The sequence below is a fragment of the Gymnoscopelus microlampas genome (genome assembly GCF_963454915.1).
Source record: "Gymnoscopelus microlampas genome assembly, chromosome: 2".
Taxonomy (NCBI): domain Eukaryota; kingdom Metazoa; phylum Chordata; class Actinopteri; order Myctophiformes; family Myctophidae; genus Gymnoscopelus; species Gymnoscopelus microlampas.
Genome location: NC_139939.1, coordinates 45,218,563 through 45,245,673, shown reverse-complemented (window position 1 = coordinate 45,245,673; position 27,111 = coordinate 45,218,563). Strand labels below are relative to the sequence as shown.

General features: G+C 41.5%; 1 protein-coding gene across 1 annotated transcript; it reads left to right on the top strand.

The window, feature by feature from the left end:
* Positions 1-3,344: 3,344 nt before the first annotated feature.
* Positions 3,345-26,784, top strand: evi5l (ecotropic viral integration site 5 like; the record flags this gene model as incomplete). Its single annotated transcript, XM_084046677.1, has 19 exons — positions 3,345-3,589; positions 6,145-6,334; positions 8,012-8,236; positions 8,615-8,689; positions 8,950-9,075; positions 9,774-9,917; positions 10,317-10,406; positions 13,015-13,112; positions 13,466-13,526; positions 13,677-13,730; positions 14,448-14,480; positions 16,616-16,756; positions 19,770-19,886; positions 20,553-20,693; positions 22,008-22,184; positions 22,906-23,052; positions 23,471-23,566; positions 24,463-24,558; positions 26,455-26,784. The coding sequence occupies 19 exons, from the start codon at positions 3,345-3,347 to the stop codon at positions 26,782-26,784; spliced, it is 2,586 nt and encodes an 861-aa protein (XP_083902803.1).
* Between the last annotated feature and the right edge of the window lie 327 nt (positions 26,785-27,111).

Below are 27,111 nucleotides of genomic sequence, written 5' to 3'. Positions count from 1 at the left end.
ACCATGCAGTCTATAACAAAGGTTAAAATGTAATTTAGATTGCACGCTATTTCGACAGATACCAGGTTCATTTGTTGACCTGGCATCCATAGTTTGTATAGTTTCTGCTAAATGCCTACATTGTAAATTGTAAATCGTCACACAAATATTGATACATCTGAAAATCCCTATATATGGAGTACCATCAATATTTGTGATGTCATGTCATAGACTCGTCTGGACACCATATTTGAGCATGGCTGGCACAAATCACCACATGGGCATAAAAGGGACACACTCAGACAGACAGACATACATATATCTCCATATATGAAGATATACAGATGCAGACAGACGGGTACAACGAGATTGCATAACTGGAGGGTCATGTGTTTCCAATGGTCATCCCACCAGTGTAGTTCCAGCAAATTCAGGAAAATAAAAATACATTTACCTTCATCACATTAGTGTTACTGATTAACTTCTGTTTACACCATCTGCATCTTATTATATTGGTCAAGTCAATACTAGTGTGTTTGATAGGCCAGGCAGGGCGTTACTATGTTGTGACAGTGCTTCTGATTGGCTGATTTGACCAAGCCGTTGCTCTGAAGTGTTTGGTCTCATGTGGACTTCTTAATGGTTCTTTTGATTGGGCTGGTTTCTGTGTATGAATGCAGCGCTTGTGCCTTCTCCAGTGTCATCCCCATTCAGACTGGTTTCATGCCCTATCCTCTCTCTCTCTCTCTCTCTCTCTCTCTCTCTCTCTCTCTCTCTCTCTCTCTCTCTCTCTCTCTCTCTCTCTCTCTCTCTGCCCCCCCTGTCTCTCTCTCTCTTCTCCTCTCCTCTCTGCTCACCTCACCCATTCTCACCCTCTTCTCTTCTCTCTCTCTCTCTCTCTCTCTCTCTCTTTCTCTCTCTCTCTCTCTCTCTTTCTCTCTGCCCCCCTGTCTCTCTGTTCTCCTCTCTGCTCACCTCACCCATTCTCACCCATATCTCACCCCCCTTTCCGAAGACATGGGAAAGAGCATGTACAAGAGCAAGAGCCTTAACTCTTCTTCAGAGGTGGACAGTTCCTCTTTTTTTTTTTTTTTAAAGTTATGCCTCTTTGTCAACTTTGCTTTGAAGTATTCTGTAAGTCAAGTGCATGTCTGTGTGTACAAGTACAATTGTGTGTGTGTGTGTGTGTGTGTGTGTGTGTGTGTGTGTGTGTGTGTGTGTGTGTGTGTGTGTGTGTGTGTGTGTGTGTGTGTGTGTGTGTGTGTGCGTGTGCGTGCGTGCACATACTTTATGTAGTGTATGTACAGCAGTCAGCTCCACAGGGTTCTCCCATTATCAGAGCTGTCATCCATAATGCAGAGTGAACAGACACATGATTATGGCTCAGCTCGGCATCTCTCCCCCAGAGCAACAGTATTGCCACTGGCTTCCTACCGAGAGGAAGAGGGGCAAAACGGGGATGGAGGGAGGGATGGAGAGAGAGAGGGGTAAGGACTCAAGGAGAGAAAGATTGGGGGGAGGGGATATGAAGGGAGAGACTGAGGAAGATGGAGAAAGACACGAGAGAGACACACAAGGAGATGTTTACCTAATGTTTATCCATGTAGATGGAGAGAGCTGGTGGAAAGCTCTGCCTTTCGAGGCCTTAGCTTGCTATCTAGCATTAGCTGGTAGAATGTTGCACGTTGAGCAGGAGAACCCGCTGACACACCATACACATAGCCTGTTTAAATGTCTCACAATCCTCCCATGCATATAGTGATCAGTCAAACACTTCCCTCGCTCCATTTATCTTTTCCAGACCCCATAAATAGGCTATGCTTTCATGCGTGCACACACACGCGCAGTCACACACCCACGCACACACGCACGCGCACGCACAGCACACATGCACACACACTCCTTCACTTTGCTTTATCAGAAAATTCAATTATAGTTTTTTTTTTTTTTTAAACTGCTGTTGTAGCCAGTGGCTCATATAATGGTTTAAGTCTCACCAAAGATACCTTCTACGCAATTCTTGACTAATTTCACGATATTACTATAACTATTGAATCAATAAATGTTTTTTAATTAACTGGCTGCCATGAGATCAAGAGCAGTGATGACTTAAAGAACCATGACTTAAAGAACCAATACATATGTTCACAGGTTTGACCATATATCGTACATAAACATTCCCAAACCCTAGCGGCCCTATTCTGGGGCCGGTAGAATAGGGCTATTTTTGGTGAACAGATTTGGTGTAGTCTAGAGGGGAAAAAGAGGGAACCAAGTAGTCCCCTGGGGGACCCTGGTGTATGAAGTATATAGAGTTTAAGTGGTTAATGACTTTGCTTTTGTTGACATTTTATCCAAAGTCATTTAAGTGTTACCGTACTTACCAGAATATTTAGTGAGTCAATGTTGAAGATGTCACAGGCATTTAAAGTCACTGCCAGTTGGTTTTCATAATGTACTGAAATTATTCAGTCTTTCTTGAAAATAAAACAACCCACAGTATGGTGTGGAAAATGGTAGTCAGTGATGTTGAGTTTACCATGATGAGTTGTAGACAATGGGCTGAATCTAAACAGAACACCAGTATGATCCTTTTTATTTTGGCATGTCACTACTATAGGCAAAACGTTTTCAAAAGTTGGTTAAGTTGTTTGAATAAAAGTCATTATTGGACCACATCGGTGCAACATGTTGCAGAGAAATGGCAACGGACTGAATTGCCCTGTTGCAGGCAGGTGCATTTTGGGGATTCTAAGTGGTTGCAAGTTGCAAGTTTAAAAGAAGACACTGTTGTTTAACCCAGTTTAAAAAAACAAATAAATTCCTTATGAGAGTGGATCCTCAGGGCTATAATAGAATAGCATGATCTACTCTTTCTCCTAAGATTACATCATTTCAGTGACTCCTGACCATTCAACTCACTGCATATATTTGAGAGAAGAAGTCGTTTTTTGTATCACTGTTGGACTAACTGTATAACTATGTTATATATCAATTAAGTGCTGCACAATCCTTTTTGTTAAGTATACATCTTACATCTGTATTTCTATGAGGCATTTTTCACATCACTAAGAATTATAAACAAACAAAACTTCCACCAGCCTAAATGATAATTTGTTGCCATACGGTATTGCTTGCTGAAAATAACTAGATTTGAGTCAATCTAATTCTCTTCATCAACTTTTATCTCTGTGACAGGTTTGAGGATCTCTAATCCGGTTGGCTCCGAGGCCAGCACGGCGGCCTGCTAATCAAAGCAACAGCCAGCCTCACTGAGGGGGTGGCGGGTTACAGGAGACCCCCCTGCAAACCTCCCATCACACCGCTAGTGCTTCGCGCCTCCCTCCACCAGCGACCGCGTCGCTATGTCTACACCGAGCGCCAGTCCAGAAAGAGAGGGTTCTATCGGGGCTCCCACTCAGTTGAGCTGCCCATCCTCATCGTCCCCCGGCATGGACCAAGACCCCCCTTCGATTGGTAGCCCCGTGCTCAGCCCGGACTCATCTTCCCACGATGCACTGCTCTCGGCACCTGCGGCCTCCCCGGCAGACTCGGAGAACCTGAGTCCGGATGAACTGGAGCTGCTAGCCAAACTGGAGGAGCAGAACAGGTGAGAGGGGTCCCGCTGTTGTGGGGTGGCTAAGGCTCGGGTGAGGATTCTGTTCTGTTTACACAATGGCACCAATGAAAATGCCAGGTTGAATGAAATACCACAATAGTAGACTAGTGCTCAGCGACTAGTTGTCTAAAAAACAGGTAAAATTGTGTTATTAGGCAGAACAATAGGCAAAAGATTTCTTCTGAAAATACTTCCCCATCAGACAGGGATGTCACCCAAATAATATAGAAAGAATAGTAAGAAATGTAAAATACCCTGCATATTTTAACTTGAACTATTATTGCTTAAAAGTTGGACAAAGAAGTGCAGAGAAAGTCAAATAGACCTTGACATTATCTAAGTAGCTTTGTAGCGGAGGCAAAACATTGTGGCATACATAGCAACCATTAACTATGTCCTTCATTTAATTACCAGCCATACACAGAGCACCCAGTGTACAATCATGAAAGAGAGCCTCTCATGCCATCTGCAGGCAGAGCATGACCTTTTCGTGTACTTCTGCACCTGATTATAAGAAGCATAAAATACGTTGAAATGAAAAGCGTGTCTAATCAGTCTAATCAATCTTTTAAATGAGTAGACAGAAGTCAATGCAATAAAACATTGGTGAATATATCTATGATCACAATATATCTGATACATAATATCTCACACATAAGAATTTACTACACACATATTAGCTAGTCACAGTTTCCTAAAACCATATCCTACAAACCCATTTCCTTTTTGGAACCCAGTGTATTAAGTGGAAATACAGGCCATGGTTCTGCAGGATCCTAGTCTATAAGTGTCTGTGCACACCGCCAGTATGCCAAATAAATATTTTACTCAAATGTCATCTAATTATTGGCTCAGGAATACGACAAAAACTAAATTCTCCATGAATTCAAGGCGTGTAATTATAGATAGAAAATACGTTTTTTTGGGGGGGGTGAACTACACCTTTAAACCAAACACAGGATGTCTGGTTTGTTAACTGCAACAGTTAACAAAAAAATAATGTTATTGATTATTATTATATATATTTGTGATTACAGCCACTTTGCTCTGTGGAAAAAAGTAATAGATAGAATAATTGCTAAGAAAAGAATCGATAGTTGCATCCCTGTCTGGCTAATTGCTTGGTGTTTATAAGGACAGACAGAGAGAGAGAGAGAGAGATAGAGAGAGAGAGAGAGAGAGAGAGAGAGAGAGAGAGAGAGAGAGAAAGAAGAGGAAAAGGCCATATGAGGGTCCATCTGTTATTATGTGGGATAGACATACACACAGACACATTTATTATCAGTTAAGATTGTTGTGCAGGCTTGTGAGTGTGCACTGTGCATGAAGGCTTGTAGACTTTGTGGAAGAATTTTAAATTATATTTTGCTGTGTCATTTAGAGAGGTTAAAAGAAATAGCTTCTGGCATTAAAAATGAGTCAGTAATGAAGGTACAATATGTAGGAGCAGTTGAGTATGCAGGCTCTATTTAATTCTTTTACATTTTTAAGTAAAGTTTTTTTTTCTAAATGAGAAGAAAATAAACAGGCTGAAATGTACATGGCTGGCCTGTGTATACACTTAATACATTGGGTCCTAAAAAGGAAATGGATTTGTAGGTTATGGTTTCAATGCGTTGTAAATTCTCATGTGAGGTCCAGATGCAGTAAACAGGTGTCAGCGGTCTAGACTGTGGGTGACACAGGTGCAAGGACAGAACTCACACAGAGCTGCACCATCAGCCAGGATATATGTGATCCAAGAAGTGGTTACATATTTTAGTCAGAGGAGGTGGGCCAAAAGAGAAAGACATTTTACACCATTACTAGTAGTATGAATAGGATTTAAAACATGTGGACTTTGGGTAACATGCTCTTTCAAGAAGCATGCTGCATAGCATGCTACTTATTTGTCACTCACTCAAGTATTTATTATTGTACCTAACCTACTACTGAACCCAACTGGTGTGAAGTCAATCTGAACAAAATTTCAACATTAATTTTGACCAGAGGTGAAATGAGGAGGTTCACTGCCCCTTCAGACACCCACATTAGAAACAGTAGGCAGATGATTAGATACATATTTAGTATCTGTAACATCTGAAGCAATTGGTGAAAAGTAGTTAAGTATTTGTGACAGGCATACTTATAAATTGACCAGCTAACCACTGGGGCAGCAGTGGCTCAGGGGTAGAGTGGCTGGTAGAGCTGCCGGATGGCTAGAGTTAGTGTTGAAGTGTCCTTGAGCAAGACATTGAACCCCTAATTGCTCCCAATGAGCAGGTTGGTGCCTTGCATGGTTTCAACTGTCATCCGTGTATGAATGTGCGTGTGAATGGGTGAATGTAATGCACAATCTATGTAAAGCGCTTTGGATAAAAGCGCCATATAAATGCACCATTTAACCACAGACTTATGTTACAGCCCAGCCATACTTTCTTTAGCAAAACCGGGACATGCTGACCTGTGATTGGTCCCTCACTAGATTGGAGGACATAAAGGCAGTGGGTACGTGAGACTACAGTGGGACATCGCCTCTTATAAGTTGTAACTTCCTCCTCACTCAGGTTGCTGGAGGCGGACTCCAAGTCCTTGCGCTCGATGAGCGGCTCGCGGCGAAACAGCAGCGGCTCTCTGGTGTCCAGCTCCTCGGCCTCCTCCAACCTGTCCCACCTGGAGGAGGACACCTGGATCCTCTGGGGACGCATCGTCAACGAGTGGGAGGAGTGGAGACGCAAGAAGGACAAACTGCTCAAGGTGAGTGTGACAGAATGGGGGTTAGTTAGATTACTGGTGTTGGATTGAGGGGAAACGTGCTTAATGTGATGATAGGAGGGATTATTGACAGAGCCATTCATCATGAGACCAACCTATCAATACTTCATTCACCCTTTTCTTATATTACTTCCTTACTGGACAGCAGTGTTGCCAGATGTGAAATGTTGAATTGTCGTACCGGAGGCTTAAAATTATCGTATTTGAAAGAAAACCATGGTACACAGCCAAAAAAGAGAAATCACACGTGTAAATATGTAATAAAAGGCAACTTCCTGGACCTTACACAAATAAAAGCCTGAAACTGGACTGGAAAGACGCGACCGGTGTTTTTAATGCCTCCAAGTGCAGATCTAGGGTCAGATTTACTGATTTCCTGACTTATTTTGAAAAGCCAAATTGGATCCCGAATCAGCAGCCAGGGAATTGATTAAATTCACAAACTTTTTTGTTATATGGTGAAATTATCGTACATTTGGGCATTTTTGGAATTATTGATCGTACATCGTACAGAGGGTAAAATTATCACACAAGTACAAGTACGATAATTATCGTACATCTGGCAACACTGCTCGAAAGGGGGGCCTGTGAAAAGTGATGGTAGGTCTGGGCCGCTGGCGTAGCGTCCAGGCACCTAGGCTCAGTGTAGCCTGACAGTGTGTCGCGGGTTCGAGTCCCAATCCCGATGGCCTTTGCTGCATGTCACTCCCCATCTCTCTCCCCATTTCCTGTCAGCCTACTGTCCTGTCAAATAAAGCATAAAAGACAAAAAAATGATTTAAAAAAAAAAGTGATGGTAAAGAAAGGAGAGTATTTCTATTTGAACAGTACATGTGAAATAGAGATTGTTTCCAGGCATTGTTCTTTTAGCACACTGCCATGCAGAGGTTTGGATGTCTCTGTGTGACCACCAGCTACACTGAGGGGTTACTATCTGCATTGGACAAAGTATTACCTGGCTGGTCTGGTACCAAAAGGAAGTACAGTCGAGTTGAGTTGAGCTGGTGCAATGCAGTGGAAAAGCACCTATAGTGATACGTTTTCGCTCAGTCAAAGGAGAATCCCTCCTTAGCCAAGGGAGATATTAGGCGTCTGGTCTTCAGGCAGGACTACTCTGCTACACATGCGAACTTGACCGGACAGATCTACAAACAGTAGATAGTTGAATTTAGAATTGATTTAGCAAAGTAATGTTAGTCCTTGATGAAACAAGCAAGGCAATAACCAAATAATATTGTTTCTATATTTAAAAATGTGACCAGCCTCTATTAAATAGAGGCTGGTAGCTGGTACATTTCTAAATATAGAATTATTATTTATTTCATTGATTTATTATTTATTTCAGAATTGCAATGATTTACACCCACTGTCTTACTTTCTTTAGGAACCGATCACAAGGGCTATTGTTCACCATAGAACCAGTATTTATCAATTGATTATCGATACATTTTGCTCACACTCTCTCCTTCATCCTTTCGTCTTCTCTCTCTCTCTCTCTCTCTCTCTCTCTCTCTCTCTCTCTCTCTCTCTCTCTCTCTCTCTCTCTCTCTCTCACTCCCTCACTCTCCCACTCCCTCACTCTCTCTCTCTCTCTCTCTCTCTCTCTCTCTCTCTCTCTCTCTCTCTCTCTCTCTCTCTCTCTCTCTCTTCCACCACCAGGAGTTGATTAGGAAGGGGATTCCCCACCACTTCCGGGCCATAGTGTGGCAGCTGCTGGGCAACGCCACGGACATGCCAGTGAAGAATCAGTACTCAGAGCTGCTGAAGATGTCGTCCCCCTGTGAGAAGCTCATCCGCAGGGACATAGCCCGCACCTACCCAGAGCATGAGTTCTTTAAAGGTCAAGACAGCCTTGGCCAGGAAGTACTGTTCAATGTCATGAAGGTGAGAAAGTAGGACCTTGAATGTTGAATATTCATCATTGAGCTTTGAGTCTTGGTTGAAAAGTTTTCTGAAAAGTCAAAAGTGTGTGTGCATGTGTGCTTGCATGCATGCGTGTGTTGGGGCAATTTTAAGGAGTAGACTGAATTCAATTGTTTATTAATTGAATACCAAGGACCTCAATGGAAACAAGACCGCAAGGACTTTTTTTGGACAGACCTTTTAGACAAAATGTTTTAACTGTACTTGTGCTGTTTTGCATTTATGCCTAATAAAATATTCAATAAAAAAATGCAGGAATGATTACAAATGTCACCCTTGTCGTTTCCTATTCACATGAAGTGAAACCAACCTAACGTGTTTGTGTGGGTTTTCTTTCAGGCATATTCACTGGTTGATCGGGAGGTGGGATACTGCCAAGGCAGCGCATTCATCGTCGGCCTGCTGCTAATGCAGGTAAGATGGTCAACTAAATTCACTATAGGAATGATGAGGATATTTCATTGAGATGGTTTTGTATCTTGCCATGGAGACCATAATGTGGTGCGTTTAACCAGATCCAATTCCTGTATATCCTATATACTATATAGTGTGAGTAGTGAGTCACCAACTATAACACTGTAACCAGACTGACTGGCTTCATGCCGCGCTGTGATTGTAAAGACAGAAATGTATATTCTTTACATAATGAATATACTGTCTGCCTTCCTTACCAGATGCCAGAGGAGGAGGCCTTCTGTGTGTTTGTACGTCTGATGCAGGAGTACCGGCTAAGGGAACTATTCAAACCCAGCATGGCGGAGCTGGGCCTGTGTATTTACCAGTTTGAGTACCTACTACAGGTAAGAGACTGCGGCTGTGTAGGAGGGCATTCGATTTTGATGCGAATATTATCCACAAGGGGGCAGCAAGTATCCGGCTTCATAAACTAAACCAGGGGTTTTCAACCCTTTTCATATCAAGGTCCATAATTTATACCATTTGATGAGATTTATCCTCTCAGACCCAAAACTTAGAATATTTTGTTATCGTTGGATATGATTTTATTCACAATTCCATGCTGTATTGATGTTGGTACCATAGGAGAAATAACAAGCAAACGTTGATCAAAATAACAATTCTTTATTTAAGTAATGCAGATGCAACCTGCAGTTTATTTAAGTAATGCAGATGCAACCAGCAGTTGAAACCAAATGGACCCGGGTCCATTTGGTTTCATTTTACGCTCTCAAGAATTAAAGATCTATCAAATAAGGGTCCATTTGGTTACCAACTCTCCATCATTTAGCTGGGGACCACCTGGAACCCCCTCAAGGACCACTGGTGGTCCCCGGACCACTGGTTGAGAACCACTGATCTAAACGTGCTTGTGTGCCTTGGTTTATTCATTGGTTCAGTCATTGTGTGGCTCAGGTGTTGATCGGCCATGCCTCTTTCTTTTGCTCGTTATTTCTCTTGCGTGCTGTCTTTCTCCCTCTGTGTTTTTGTCTTTCTCTCACTTTATCTTCTGCCCTCCTTTTCCATCATTCCATCCTTACAGGAGCAGCTTCCAGAGCTAAATCTCCATTTCCGCTCCCAGAGTTTCCTCACCTCCATGTACGCCTCCTCCTGGTTCCTCACCCTCTTCCTCACCTTCCTCCCAATGCCTGTTGCCACACGGATCTTTGACATTTTCATGTATGAGGTACGAGACACACACACACACACACTCTCTTTTCTTATTTTTTTGACAGTTTTACCACTTGAAATCTAACTTCCCTATTCTTTGAGGAGCGTTCGCAGAAAATAGTTGGATCTACAAGCTCACAACGTGTCTCAGTCTGACACTTTGTGAGCTTGTAGATCGTCTATTTTCGGTGAAGATATTTAATGTTGTGGTAAAAAAACACCAGACCAAATACGTCTCCGGTAGGTAGTGTAGTGGCTTAGGAATTCGACAAAAACAAAAAAAATCCCCATGAATTCAAGGCTTCATGGAGTGTGTAATCGATAGAAACTACTCCTTTAAGTCTATTTTATGTGTTAGAATATGTTTTTTCTTTTTTTTAACGTGTCATGTCGTCTGTGCATCACATCCCTATAGGGTCTAGAGATCATCTTCCGTGTTGGTATGGCCATCCTGCAGTACAACCAGACTGACCTCATCCAGTTGGATATGGAAGGCATGTCACAGGTAAACCACACCAGTTGCTGTAGCCTTGCACAAGGTTGTGGTCATCATGGCCACGGATTCACGGTTATGGTCATGGCCAAGGCTTCACGCCGCGCTGTGAGCTTGTAGATCTGCTATTTTCAGTACTTCTTAAACTCTTTTTTTGTATTTATTCTATTATCTATTTATTAAATTGAATTGTTTTAATTGATGAAAAGTTGTGATTTATTTTGTTTAAACCTTTTTTTATGTTTTCAAATATTATATTTTCTTTTAAATGTGGGAAACGGAAAAAAGGGGATATTTACTTGCGTCTCGTGACCCATAGAAATTGGTCCTAGACCCAAAGATCGGTCCCAACCCACTGTTTGGGAAACAGTCCTTTAGACTCCTTAGAAATTATCCAGAATAACCAGGCCCCCACACTGTGTTTGTTTATGGGCAAACACATTACAAACCCTGAGCAAGGAATTTCCCTTGAGGACAATAAAGGACATCTAATATAATCTAATTTAATCTTGCCAAAGCGTAACATCATGAGAGGGATTTTCTATGATAGCTAAGCGTTTGGTCCTCATCCTCCTATTGGCCACCTCCGTTTACATATCTTCGTGAAGTAGGTGGCCGCCTTTTTAGGAGACCGGAAGCAGGTTGGAGTCTATTATTTCCAATGGAAGAGTGAACGTGAACTCAGCTTCTGAACCATTCTTTATTCCCATCGTCATTGAACAAAATATTGGACCCAATATTCACAAGCGACACAATCTTCCCAAGATTTTCGTTCTAAAATTGGCTTTTTTCAGAGAGACAAATCAGGAGAATATCAACTTTATTATCGACCTTTCTTTGTCCCGCGGGATCTACAGTAGCACCAGTAAACATAGGACCTTCGAGATCTGCCGTCGGCCACTTAGGAGACTCATACCGCGGCGAGTTTGTAGATCTGTCATTTTTGAAAAAATAAATCGTGAAAATGTGTGCAAATCTTTGAATATATATATACATTTTAACTCAAATCTTTGCTTCTGGGGGTCCCTGGAACAAAATACTTTTAGATGGGGGGGTCCGGGGCCAAATACATATCATTTTGGGTGGTCCTTGACATGAAAAAGTTTGAGAACCATTGATATTATAGCAACATACGTTTTTTTTTACTGTTAGGATTTAGAAGACATTTGTAGAATCCCCAGAAGCTAATATTGTTCCATGGACCCCAGAAGCAAATATTGCAGTTAAAAATGTTCACTTTAGATTTGCAGAAATTGTCAAGATTTTTCAAAATCTACAAGCTCATAGCAAGCTTGTATACCTGCAATGTCATATATCATATATATGTCTTAATGGATTAAATAGATACTACAGTATATGCCACACAGACACTTTGAGCACCCTCCGTCTCACAACATCAGCCTTCCTGGTGGGTAGTTTCCCCAGCTCTTTCTTCTCTCTAACCTTGCAAACTGCAAGAAACTAGCTTACCAACTGTGCTTTCCTTTTGTACCATTCCTTCAGTTCACCTCTAGATGTCACCTTTGGTTTAGTTTTTGGCTCTCTAGTTATTAGTTTGATGATCTTCATCTTTGTTGATTATGTCATTGAGTTCACCTGTTTCTCTGTGTATTTTGATATCCTAGTTTACTCAGTTCCTTGCGTAGACTTGAGCTGCATCCCTTTGCTTTTTGTGCAAACCTTGAGCCCTCAGAGCAAACGAAAGCTAGATAAACTTTTAATCATCATCGCTTCGAGGGTCACCTTGTGTGCTTTGACAAACTGGATTGCGACAGCCTTAGATATTCCCCTGAGACTAAGTTACACACCACTTCCTGCTGGTCAAATCATCAGCATGCAAACGAAATGGAGCTTGTAGAAAATCGAGCAGTTAGTTCACAGCAAACGCATTTATATTTGTATGATGAATTAAATGTCTTTGCACTCTGCTGCACATGCAAATACGAAATCACTCACTTTGAGGGTGTGCTGTAGTGAAGCTGACCTGCATAATTTATGAATTGGAGCAACATTTTGTGATGCGAGACAAACTATATCAGGTTTTGTTGGGGGCAGCCCTGAGGGCTGAGGGGTAACCTTGCCCTTATTCTTACCTTTAAATCCTTCAGTAAAAACTTGCAATGTTTACCTTCAAACCTGCATCCTGTTGAGCATCTATTTCTTGCCATTGTCCCAAGCAAGTGTTGTTTGGAAGACCCACTTCCAAACAACACTTGCTTGGGAAGATTCACTTTCAAATTCAATATTTGAAAACATACATTAAAATCTAGTAGTGATTCAAAATAAATTCTCAATTGTGTCCTAATGATTTAGATAAGTCACCCTACTTTTGGCAATGTTTTTCACTATTTGAAGAACATGACCTGTGATTTGAGGTAAATCAACCAAAGATGTGGTATACTTCCAGGAAAGAAAAAGAAGAAGTATGACTTTGAATTGCAAAATTCTATTTGACCTGTACAATGTTTACAAAAGGGAACAACCTTGGTTAGTAAAGTACCACTTATTGTTTTTTTCGTGGCAGCCGCCAGTCTGTACATAAAACATGAATAACGTGCTTTGTCTCTCTAATCCCATCTGTGCCTCTCTTTGTGTCTCTGTCTCCTCTGTGTCTCTGTAGCATTTCCAGAAGGTGATCCCCCACCAGTTCGACAGTTGCCCAGACAAGCTGATCCTTAGGGCATACCAGATCAAATATAACCCCAAGAGGATGAAGAAGTGAGACTGTTTATTATTCAACCGACAGCTAATAAGGCCTGCTTTAGGGGAGAAAATGCTTAATGTAGCCCAATGGGACGTGATGCTATTGTACTTGTATTGATTGAGGTTTGTGGTCTTTGCTACTGTATGATACTGATGGCCATTTTGGAAACACATGCTTTTGTGATTTAGCATCTGGGTTGATGAAACGTCTGTTTCCTTAAATGACAGTGTACTTGTCACTTTTGACTTGAAGAAATAATGAACGATTCTGTACAGCTATAGATCTTTACATTTTGTTTATTTTTATATTGCAAAATACAACACTGAATTACTGTTTTAAATTTACACTACTCTGCTTAATTCTCCAGGCTTGAGAAAGAATATACCACAATTAAGAACAAAGAAATGGAAGAGCAAATTGAGATCAAGGTGGGCTGCATTCAAATGTTGATGTATGTGTTTGTGCACTTTAAATAAAAGAGCCATAAGTTTTACACTTTTGGGAGAATCGATCAAATGCATACACTGTATGAAATGACTGACTGATGCATAATTCTCTCTCTCTCATGCACATTTCAGAGGTTGCGTTCAGAGAACAGGCTTCTGAAGCAGAGGATCGAGACTTTGGAGAAGGTAAGAGATGGGCATTGACTCTATGTAAAATGCTCACATAAAACAGGTTTATGGAGGACATATTGGACTGAAACGACTAGAGTGGATACCAGAATGCTCTTCACATTGGTACAGGCCAATCTGAAAGCTTTGTGTGTTTAGTAATTAGATCATGTCGCATTGCTTTAAGATTTGAATTGATGGAACTCATTCTGTTCAGAGTCGTTTGTGCCGAAGAGCTTGTCTGTCTGTTGTGTATGTTTGTGTGGGAATGGTTGTACATCTGCTAATAAATGAGCCCATTTGTAGAATACAGCCTGCTTCTTCCGTTCTGTACTGAAGCACTTAAGAGTCAAAGCACTTTGTCCTATTTTTCAACCTGGTGTATGTTTTCATGCAACTTGAAATAACATATTTTCAACGTGTTGACGTTAAACGTTGGCACTTTTTCAGTTTAAAAAACATGTTTTTCTTTTGTCGCTAAAGCATAAATCAGGCTTCCCTCTCCTATTCACTTGGAAATACTTTTATCTGTCTTTTCTCTGTGATTTGATGCTCCTTGCTTTTTCACAAACTTCCAGTGGTTGTTACATGCTCTCTTATTGAGTAAAACTCCCTCTCCCTTCAATATCCTCTTTGGCTTCCTTGTGGTTCATCCTCCCCGGGGTGCCACAACCTTTCTGTCACTTTCTTCATCTGTTATTCATCTTCCTCTTCCTCTCCTTCGTGGTCTTGTAGGAGAGCGCTGCTCTGGCAGACAGACTGATACAGGTAGAGTACTGACTGATCTTCCTGTCTATTTCTCCTCTCACTCCATTCTTTTCTTTTTTTCTCCCCCCTGCACTGCTGTTTGTCCGTGCCTCTCTCTTCTTAACAGTAACCAACAAAGTCTGCATGAGAGAATGAGTTTTGTTTTGCTTCTTTATCTTTGCTCATCCTTTCCCTCTGTAAGACCCATCACCAATCCCTGGCTGCATGATGGAAATGTGAACATGCAGCACAATGCTGCATGTACAGTACAGTAGCATGCAAAGGTTCAGAAGCTCAGCACTGAGAAATATCTCAGTTTTGAGGATGAACCCATTCAATCCAGGGAAGAATCTGTGTCATTTTAGATTTATTTGGCTATTTTTGAAAAATCGTGAAAATTTGTGCAAATCTTTGAATATATATATGGGGGGGGTCCCACATATAGAAACATATGTTTTTTTCAGAAACCTGTTTGAAGACATTTGAAGAATCCCCAGAAGCAAGGTTTTGAGTTACAAATGTTCGCTTTAAAAATATATATTCAAACTAAAGATTTGCACAAATATTCATGATTTTAAAAAAAATGGCAGATCTACAAGCTCATAGCACTTGGTGCCGCGCTATGAGCTTGCATATCTGCTATTTTTGAATAGCTAAAGAAATAAAAAATAATTACACAGATGCGTTCCAGTCTTAATGGGTTAAGCCATATTCATAGTTATGTAACATAACAATTGAGATTTTTGACATAACATAGCATAAAGGGCATATTATGCGTTTACATCTAGTAACTTATAACACAATGTAACTATTAACTATATTGAAATCATCCTGGTGCCTGGTTGCTCAACCGGTGCACAAACCATGCTCCTTGAGAGTTCCTGTCCTGTCTCTCAACTCTCTTACAGAATCTACATAAAGCATAAAAATACACTAATAAATAAATTAAAGGATCATAGCGCGGCACCGAGTGCCGCGCTACAAGCTTGTAGATCTGCTATTTTTGAAAAATCGTGAATTCTTTTTTTAAATATTTTTTTCAAAAACTGTTAGGATTTAGATTTTTTTAAAGAATCGCCTCAGGTCTTAATGGGTTAAAGGAGCATACTGGCATCATGACATCATTGTCCATTCACAGCTTCTGCCATATATTGCAAATAAAGAGAGACAATTTTCCTGTTAATATTCCCCTTTAGTGATAGATTATACATTTGTTTGTCATTAACAGAACTTACCTGAATAATTGAGTCAACGTAACCTAAATATCATTGCATGGTTAATAAGCCATGGATGTTTTAATATAGTTCATAATTCAATCTTTTCTACAGGGACTATTTGGGGCTAAAATGTTCTAATCAATCCACTGACTAAAATACATTGAAACACAACGATAACAGAAACCGCACAACAATATTTAATGTGTTGGATTACCTACCTCAAACAAGTTTCAAGTCTCTGCAAGTTGATTTTCTTACTGTACTGAAATGTATGTAATCCAAAATCTAACAAACCATTTTTACTTCACCAGCACCAACACTCTTTTCTTAAACCAGTATGGCAGTACACTACAGTTCCAAGTGTCAAGTATAGCATGAGTCGTAGACCATGGGCTAAACGTGACAGATGACCAGTATGATCCTTTAAAGACCTTTTAAAACAAACAATAACGCTAATGACACAATGCACAGAAACAAGCTCAACATTTTGTTGTTACCTGAATAGTTACAGTAGCATGTTCTCCAGCCTTTAATCCATAAGGACCGGGAACGTATCTGCGTCATTTAAGATTCCTTTGGCCATTCAAAAATAGCAGATATACAAGCTCATATGAGCTTGTTGATATGCTGCTATTTTTGAAAAATCGTGAAAATGTGTGCAAAATAATCTTTTCATATATATTTTTTATTGCGAACATTTGTAAAATATTTTGTTCCAGAGAGCTCCAGAAGCAAATATTAGAGTAAAAAAAGTGTTTAAAAAATATATATGCATTCAAAGATTTGCACAAAAAGTTCATGATTTTTCACAAATAGCAGATCTACAAGCTTGTAGCGCGGCACTCGCTCTTAATGGCTTAATGGGTCACGGTAAAAATATGATTAGTAGAGTAAGAAAACTACTCTGACCCCTGTTGTTGTGTCATCGTACTGTTCCAGGGTCAGGTGACACGGGCGCAGGAGGCAGAGGAGAACTATGTGATCAAGCGTGAGCTGGCGGTGGTCCGGCAGCAGTGCAACGCGGCCAACGAGAATCTGGAGAAAGCACAGGACACCATCCGAGAGCTGCAGGAGCACAAGGTAAATGCTGCTGACCCACAGAGACAACACAGTACACAATACAATATGTTCATTAAAAGGGATAGTTCACCCAAAGAAGAAGAAGCCTAGGCTTTGAAGAAGCCTAATACTTAAATTGAACCCGAGTGGATAACGAGATGATAGGCATTCATAATATTGTCACGTATGGATTTTCAAAATCTCTTATCTTTATTATTTTCACATGACTGTATAGTAGTATCATGTCTTTGCTTTGTCCAAATCATTTTTTTCCCGTTTTTGTCTCTTCTACCCAGTTTGAGCCTTTAGCCTGATAGATAGCGGTCTTCAAACCAAAGTTTGTTGTTTTAAAGTTTGAACTCGCTTGAACTGTGTCTGATGGGAAGTGCTTCCTGCTATGATTCTCACAAATCACTACACCACATTGGTTTGCGAGAAAAGGGAAGGGTTTATGTTAAGACATTCATAATGTTTGGAAATGTCATTCAAACATTTCGAGTGCGAGTTGTCACAAAGTGTGTTGCTTCATGTGATTTGTGTGTTTTGTGTGAGTTCAATGAATTCAATCTCTATCATCTGGCACTGAACTAGTGTAGATTTTGTTTCAAGTCTAAAGGAAAGACTATTTCATACTTTATTCTGGCCAAACATGTTGAGCTTTGAATCAGTGGCTTTATTCATCAATAAAGGACATAACACTGTTCTGTCTTGAGAAATTGCTCTCAAAGTCTCTGGAAAAACTGCTCACCATGGACCACATGTTAATTCATTGTGTAAGACCACTGTCCATCCCATCTGTAGACTGTCTTAAAGTCACACTTCAGCATTTTCATCCTTATGTTCATATAATTGGTCCTCACTATTAGGGCTGTCACAATTACAGATTTAAGTTGACGAGTAATTATCACTCAAATAATTGCGATTAACGATTTAATTGTGTATAATTAATGGAACATTATGAATAAAAATTACATTTCTGTTTGGCTTTTAGCTTTCGTAAACAAAAGTTGCACTGGTCAGATTTGACAAATAACACATATTTAATTACTTTATACTTAAAATTAAACATTAATAGTGGAAATAGCCGATCTATAAGCTCAAAACGCGTCACATCGCATTTTAAGCTTATATATCTGTTATTTCCACTATTTTTGCCTTTTTTTTTTTTAAATTATTATTTTTTTACATGGAATTGATTATGACGATTATGCAAAAAATAACTGCAATCATATGAAATAATTGCGATTAGACGATTATGTAATAGTTGTGACAGGCCTACTCACTATGCTTATTATAAGATGGCACCATTTCCGTCTACTGGCTCTGTATCTCATAGGTGGGCTGTGGAAAGTTTAGAAAACTGCCTACTTGGGATTCCAAGCTAATGGAAACTACAGCCCGTCTCTTCCTGGAAAGTTAGCATTCTGAAATAGAACCCGCTAGCCTGGCTCCAGGCAGCCCCTGAAACGCTAGCCTCGCAGTCAGGGTCTGGTGACGCTGTAGAAGGCGGGGTTTTCTTTGTTGGAAATCTAACCGGCGGCCTAGCCTCGTTCCCAGCCTTACTCATCTGCGAAGAGAAAAGCCTGGTCACGACCGAATGCAGACAGTGTCTATAGGAGCGGGACTTTCGCCGTACGCATTTCCCCCGGAAACTATCTTTTTCAACCAATCACAACACTCGTTTCATTCATGTTGGAAAAAAGGCTAAATGTTCCCCGATGTTTCTATTCACATTTACCAGAAGAGCTTTGGATTTACTTTGGGAAATGTATATAATAACATCCCTCGCAGGAAATGCATAGATAAACCATATAGATGTACCATCCCACTGGGAAATGTACACATATATATTTACTGTTTTCTTTTTCATTTACCATAACATATACAATGTTTTTCCTCTCACAATACATACACGCCACGGAAATACGCTCCCAGAGTTAAATTAACACTCAGCTTTACTGTGTGGATGACTCACAGATACACATGAGTTCACACGCCCACTGTCACTCCCAGTGTGGTTTGGGGTTGAGACTGAGATGATCTGTCAAGATTTTACACACGCAATCATATTGTATTTCACCTCGTAGTGTTTTTCCTCTTTCTAACCGACTGTCTCTATTGTTCGCATTTATGAGTGAGCATTATATAAATTATATTCTTGGTTTTCATTTTCAGTTCATGTGTCACCAAAATGACACCAACTTTATCTTTATCTGCTACAGCTACAGTACATAAAATCAGGGCCTTCACCACAAGCTTTCTATTGCACTGGTTTTTAAATTGTTTTATAAAGTGTGTGAATAACTAAAATGCCATAAGCCATTTATACCACTTTATTTAATTGGCAGAGCAGTTTTCTGGCAGTAGACTACTTGTGGAATGTGAGTGTTCCTATGGAGAACTGCTGCCCACAACCTAATGTAATCTGTTTTACACATCATGTCCTGCAGAAAAAACATTTCTATAAAAAAAAATGCCTTCTGGGAAATTGAGTAAAATTGAAAGCACATTGGGGCCTAATTTCAGCTGTCAGTTACTGAAATAAAAAGTTCATATAACATTGGAGGTGTTGTTTACTGATAAGGTGTCACTGCTTGGCTTTCTATTATACTTCTTTATCCAGAATATCAATGCAGCTTCTGCAGGTTATTACTTTTGTAAGAGAAAGCAGTGAGAGACCCAGTGTGGCAGCCCCTACCCTCTGGAACTCTCTTCCTATGGAGATTCCTCAAGCGCCAACAATGGACTCTTTTAAGTCCGCACTGAAGAGACACTTGTTTACACAGGCTTTTAGGCTTTTTTAGGCTTTTAGCTTTTAGCAGCCATATAAATTAAAGTTATTATTGTTGTTATTATTATTAGATGTAACACATTTGAGGTCATTAAGTAAATGATGTCAACAAGTACTGAGAAATTACTGTACGCCACACTTTGCAAGGCTATGGGTGAAATATTGGTTGAATAAGCACATTTTTAAGTCTTTTACTGTTGGTTGACAAATCCCACCATCTTACATCAATGGTGTTCCTTTCAGTACACAGATCAATTTGTGAACGATCTTCAGACGCAGCTGGAGCAGTCCAGGCTGCAGGAGGCTGAGCTGCTGGGAGCATTGAAGGAGATGCAGGACAAGGTGCTCGACCTCGAGAAGGTGAGCTCACATAAAAACATATCATCAGCAATCACATACTTAGTGCCTGCTGCACAGAATTAGGCGCACGCAACAGTGTGTCGCTGTGCTGGTGTCGCTGTGCCGGTGTGTGTGAGTGTTTCTGCATTGTTTTAGTTGTACATCTGTAAAATACAGCATCTGCTATGTCTGGGGGAAAATAAAAAATCATATTACTCTCTAATAATATCTTAGACAGAAGCAGAGAGATGCCAAAATGCACACACACTTTAACAGTCACACGCACGCATACGCACGCGCACACACACACACACACACACACACACACACACACACACACACACACACACACACACACACACACACACACACACACACACACACACACACACACACACACACACACACACACACACACACACACACACACACACACACACACACACACAGAGAGGGATAGAAAGAAAGACAGAGAGGTGAGAGCATACATTTTACAGACTGAGAGACAATGACTTTTGCTTATTGATAATTATGCATTTTAAATATCATTTTATTAAAGATATATTACTGTGTGTGTGTGTGTGTGTGTGTGTGTGTGTGTGTGTGTGTGTGTGTGTGTGTGTGTGTGTGTGTGTGTGTGTGTGTGTGTGTGTGTGTGTGTGTGTGTGCGCGTGTGCACACATCCAGAGGAGTAGTTGCCTGCCTGATGAGCACAACGTAGTGGCTCTGCAGGAGGAGGTCAAACAGCTGAAGCTAAGGGAACTGGAGACCCTGCAGTCCTTCAGAGAGATGCAGGACTCCATCACCGAGCTTAACCAGCGCTGGCAGGTAGCAGGCACACACACACACACACACACACACACACACACACACACACACACACACACACACACACACACACACACACACACACACACACACACACACACACACACACACACACACACACACACACACACAGCTGATGCAGTATACATGCAAACGCATGTCCACACGATGACTTGAAGCTGGCTTTTCACAGGCTACAATTACTTTGTGTCAAGATTTTGAATTCTCCGGACTAGAGACAAAATGTGGCTCATGTGGTGACATACCGTTGTACACGTAATTTCAAAACTAGTGTGCAGTCTTGTCGTGCAGTTGCAGTTAAAATGTGTCACTTTGTACCAAAACCAAACATCCTTTCCGGTCAAGTATAATTTGTTTCCTGCATGAAGCACACCACTGCATACATGAGAAAACCACTTGAATTCTGTTTACTGCATGAGGGACTTTTACTGCCCAGGACTGGCTTAACCTATGACGGGCTGTTATTTCTTTGATTTTGTGCCCCACATGCCTGGGGCGAAAAGACACTCTGAAAATGGACTCACTGTTGCCACCTATCTAGCTTACATTTTACACAACAATAAAGAAACCTTAATTCTGTAAAATTTGTGACTATTTAGTCAAATTATGTCAACTATGTTGATCGACGCAATTCTTTTACAAAATAGATTTCAGTCCCATTTTAAACATGCCGTTTTGCTGGCTGCTCCTCACACAGTTCTTGAGGCCGTTGCTTATAGTGGCCACTAGAGGCAGAGGGGAGAATGTTTTGTTCTCTTTTGTTCTCCCAATTTAGTTGTTATGCTTATTCACAATTCCCCCTTGTACTGCAGTCTGTTGTCACTGCTCAAGTAAATGATGTCAACAAGTACTGAGAAATTACTGTATGCCACACTTTGCAAAGCCGGCTGGTTCGTTCATTAGGGAGGATGTAGGCGAGCACATGTCTCGCTGTACAATACATGTGACACCGCCAGTGTGTTAAGTCCTCACGGTGAAACACCTTTTCACCACAAGGACGTTAACACATGCGGAGGAAAGCATTCTTTTTCTCAGTTCAGACTGTAGTTATTGTCTGTGGCGCTTTCAATCTGCTACCTCTAAACCCGGATGTTCCGTGTCCTGACAGATTTAGTTTTACACATCGACCATTAGTCCGACCAATAAACAATTGAGTATTCCTTTATCTTATTTTATTTTATTGCAATTGTTTTTTACAAATGTTTGTTTGTTTGTTATTCTTTGTATCTCTATTTTGTACACAGATACATACATAAACATACTTCTCATACATTCCTCCTATGTTTTTTCCAGCACCACATGTCCCGGGGTGGGGGCACCGGTGGTGGTGGGGGCCATTGGAAGGAATCCCCTAAGAAGAATGCTATGAATGAGTTGCAGGACAAACTGATGACCATCAGACTGAGAGAGGCTCAAGCCCAGGCTGAACTCAGAGAGGTCAAACTCAATGTCTTGCAGCTGGAAAGCCAGGTTAGTGATGACTGTCATTCCCTTGACTTTAGGAACTCAGTAAAACCCTAAAGGTCTTAACAGACGGGGAGCGGTGGACGCGGGCGTTACCGCTCGGATCAGCGGGGATCGCGCCGCGATCATCGTTGTTTTGTCCTTCTACGAGGTACGGGGAAAGGAAAAGCTCACCACAATCCAGCTCTTGCCGCCCCGCGTGCGCGTGCACAAACGAGCATGAGCGTGATAATTTCACGGGGCCGCGCCCGCTCGCCTCACCACCCCTCAACTTCTCCGCGTGTCCCAAATAATCGCCCGCCTCTCATTGAAAATGAATTACATACATAGGCGCGTCGGCCGCTTCCCGTCTGAAATGACCTTAAGTGTTGAAGTGTAAAACTGGACGCAAATGGAGCCCCAGATGTACATCAACACTGAGGATTGTATTGTGTAGGCACAGTATGATGATAGTTGGATCAGAAAATATAAAAAAGACATGCACATCCCAATGTCCAGTAAAATGGGTCATGTATAAAAATAAAAAAGAACTTTGTAGAAGAGAGAGCAGAAGAGAACATGAATGTGCGTCTCTTTCTGTTCTAATCAAGAAGGTAAATTACATACATACTGTACATTAAGGCCTCATCTCTTTCTTCTCTGATTTCGGTGACTTATTCCCTCTCTTTCTACACTATCTCCCTCTCCCATGCTCCATCTCTACCCTCCCACTATTCTCGCATTCTAGAACCAGATCCATAGCAAGCTGATTGGTCGCCACGAACAGGAGCGCTCTGCCCTCCAGGACCGTATCCAGATGGTGTCCAATCAGAACAAAGGCCTACAGACCCAGCTCAGCGAGATGAAGAGGAAACAAGCAGAGTCTGACTGCAAGGTTTGGAATATATTTATTCCCTGGCCAAATCTCTTACTGACGCATGCTTGCATTACATGCTGAAAGGACACACTGTATTGGTGTCATACACAACATAACCAAGCTTATTTTCTACATAAATCAAAAACACTATGGTAAAAAAAAAAAAAAAATCATTGAAAAGGGAACACACTGCAAACTCACTTACAGGTTTTAGGACTACAAACTGAAACAGACTATAAAGCTGAAATGTACAAGCCTGGGTAAAGCCCTCCCTCTGGAAAACTCATTTTCATTTGAAATCAAATGCAAATGAGATTTCCGGAGGGAGGGGGGTTTACCAGGCTAGAAATGTCCTGGAAAAACGTGGAAACATAATTTGTAATCCTATCTCTCTCTGTTTCTTGTGCCCCCTTTACCTTTCTCCTCATACATGCAGAGTAAAGAAGAAGTCATGGCGGTACGATTAAGAGAGGCTGACAGTATGGCTGCGATGGCTGAACTGAGACAGAAGATGGCCGATTTAGAAATACAGGTGTGTGCGTACATCATAGTTAAAAATAATAGAGATGGCAACGGAAATCCCCTCCCATCCACTTGCATTGAGTTGCTCACCCAGCGCATGGGCTGAAATCACCCCTTCTTCCGGGTTGTGAAATGTGACGGACGGAGCCTATTTGGGGCTTCTGTGACACGTTATGCGTCACGGAGGTGACGCGTTTTGCGACACCCCCATGCGCAACCCTGTGCGCAAGCTTGTGAGTCGAGCCCATTGGTCGAAACCGTTTTCGCTCGTTTGTGACAGTGGCCCCAGGCCGTTTTAAGCTGCAGTACCTATGAATGACCAGCATGTCCAATGTGCTTCAATACAACCTCTGGGTTCTGGGGGCTTGGCGTACATGCATACATCCATGTGCTGATGTGTGTTTGTGGGCGTGAACGCATGTATAGGTATGCAGTTCAAATCAAAGGAAAAACATCCGCGCACCATCTTAAAAGCTCCTAAAATACCTTATTAACTCATTCACTGCCAGACTTATTGCCGGCCGCGTTTGCCCACTGCCAGAGATTTTTCATCGAAAAAAAAAAGTCCTCAGGAGCTGAGATACAGAATTTTTAAGCTTTAAGTTAACAAGGAAGTGGATGGGAGTCTTTTCCTTCGAAAAATCATATCTCTTTGGGTCAAATTTTTTTTTTTTTTTTTTTTTTTTTTGAAAAATTAATAATTACGTTTTTTACGTCTGTGGCAGGTTTGGTAAACGGGAATAATTACGTTTATTACGTCAGTGGCAGTGTATGAGTTAATTGCAGCGCAATGTTTCGACCTACAGAAGTCTTCGTCAGGTACAAACATGATGTAGGTCGAAACGATGTACTCCAATTAATGTGTGATTTGTGTGTGTGTGTGCGTGTGTGTTGTGTATCTTGCAGAAGGAAGAAGGGTTAATCAAGGGGCAGCTGAACCATTCAGATTCCAGACAGTATATCACCCAGCTGCGAGACCAGATCGCTGAACTCAAGAATGAGGTATGACACACCCACACAAGGGCACACACTTCATTACTGACCTTTAGTTTATTCACAGTTTACAAGTAGTTGGAAAATAACAATCACATCTTACTATCTGCTGTGTCCCTGATAGAGTTTTTCTAGTGTCTGTGATCAACTGGGCTGAATCAATATGGCTGATTAGTAATATCAATTATAATGGTGATTAATGTCAAGGAACACTAATAAACAAACAACAAAACATAATACTGACATGACATTTAGGGCATTTTACTGTATTCATTTGAACACACACGGTCTGAAACAGAATGTAGTGAAAGTAAAAGTGCATGGCATTAAAGACGCACAAACCACACCAACAGAACTTTATGATGCCTCAAAAGCTGCATATCACTTCAGATTCATTTATCCAAGTGTGCTTCTTGTAAAGAGGGACCAAAGTTCTTGCAGCTCCAACCACGATCACAACGTTCTCACCTCTCACAAACCTGCTGTGAACTAGAGCTCTTCGACATAGTGTGAAAGTTGTTTCACACGTTGAAGTCCCTTGATGCGTGCGAGTAACCACCCACAATACTCACTCATTTAGTGAGTAGCAGTGCGTGACTAGGAGTTGTGCGTGTCAAGGTAATATAATGAGGCTGCCCTGCACTTTGCCATAACCTTCCTCGCTACCTACCGTTCACAATCATAGCAAGATTTTGTTTATGTTTTCCACATAAATGGTATTGAAACTTGCGTGACTACAATAGAGATCAAATCACTGCAGTAGGCCTAATGTAAGTTCTGGATGACACATACTGTCAGTGTTGACGTATAATGAAACAGCTTTGTGATTTAACTTGACTTAGCAAGGCACTGAAACAAAATAAAGAATTACTCCTAATTCATGAGTTTTCAAAATCCCGTGGGTGCATTTTTACACTCATTTGGGTCTAACACTGATAATGTTATTGCGCAGTAAGGTTGTTGTCTAATGAACATTTCTGTGGTGTAAATACAGACAGAGAGAGGAGGAAGACAACAGCATTGTCATAGCAGTTCCAATGGTTTACCACAGAAGATCCCCCCCTTCACACCCCACCCCCACCCAACCTACTCTGTGGGTAGCCTACCCCAATGCATGATGGGAAATTTATGTGCGTACATTATTTGACATGAGTGAGTGAGGAGCATGCAAACCTACCACACCACTCAGAAAAAAAACACCTACATACGCACAGGTGCACAGGAGGCTCAAACTGGTGGCTGTCTGTACACTCATATGAACTTTATGAACACAAAAACGTACATATACCACATATTCACCACACATGTACGTTTTCATTGGACAGAAACGATCTGGTCTGGTTGGTGAGAGACCACATGTGCCCTGATTGAGTTGTAAAAAAGCACTTGCTGTCCTACATACTCATACTACCACCTGATGCAGAGCTAGATCACTGGGTTCCCACAGTTTTCAAGAGACATTTTCTCATCTCCTGATTTTTTTATTCCATCATGTATCATGTATATACGAAAATTATGCAAAGATCTCAAGGAATAGCTCTAACATGCATTCCCTTTAAGGCCAGTCACACCACCTACAACCGTCTCGAAAAACTAAACTGGGGGCGTGGCCAAAGCTGCGGGTGTAGCAACACAGCTTTCAGTAATTGCACTTACTATTCTATGGGTTTATTTCGTCATAGTGCAACATATGGGTTTATATGGGGACGTTGATTCCCTTCCCCTTTTCGCTCATACTAGGACATGACGTATGTGTAGGTGGAGGAATACTTTATGTATATTCTTTAATCTTATTGTTATTCTTTACACCCACTCCTCCTTTGGTGTAAACTTGTGACGTGAAGGATAAGAAAACTTGATTAATTGAGGTATATGATCAAATTTCCATCCCTTCTGTATATCCAGGTCCGAGAACTGCGAGGGCAGAAGGTCGGCCCCGGCGGCGGCGGCGTAACCAACGACTACCAGGACCTGGATTGCTTGGCCAGCCCGGCCTCCGTGGAGGGGGACTACCTGAGCTCGGACGACGACCTCCTCGCCAGCCCGCTGCCGCCCAGCGCCCTGTACCCGGGCACCCTGCCCGGCCCCGGCCGCCACCCCTCGGTCACCCCGCTGGACAGCGAGGGCAGCACGGACAGCGACCCGGAGGAACGGATGGTGGTGCGCGCGCACCAAGACCACCCGCCGCAGCAGCTGTACGGCAGCATGGTCTGTGCCGAGGGCCTGGAGAACTGAACACACTGACACGCGCTGGTCAGCCGCTATTAGGTGTCAGTGTGCACGTACGGACTGAAAGAGAGGTTAGAGGTGCCGGTGTTATATACAGGACTGAGCCGCTATACTTTAACCCATTCAATCCGGGAACGCACCGGTGTCATTTCTTTTTTTATTTCTTTGGCTATTCAAAAATAACATATATACAAGCTCATAGCGCGGCACCGAGTGCCGTGCTATGAGCTTGCAGATCTGCTATTTTTGAAAAATCGTGAAGGTTTGCACAAATGATTGAATGTATATTTTTTTAAAGCGAACATTTGTAACTCAAATCTTTGCTTCTGGGGG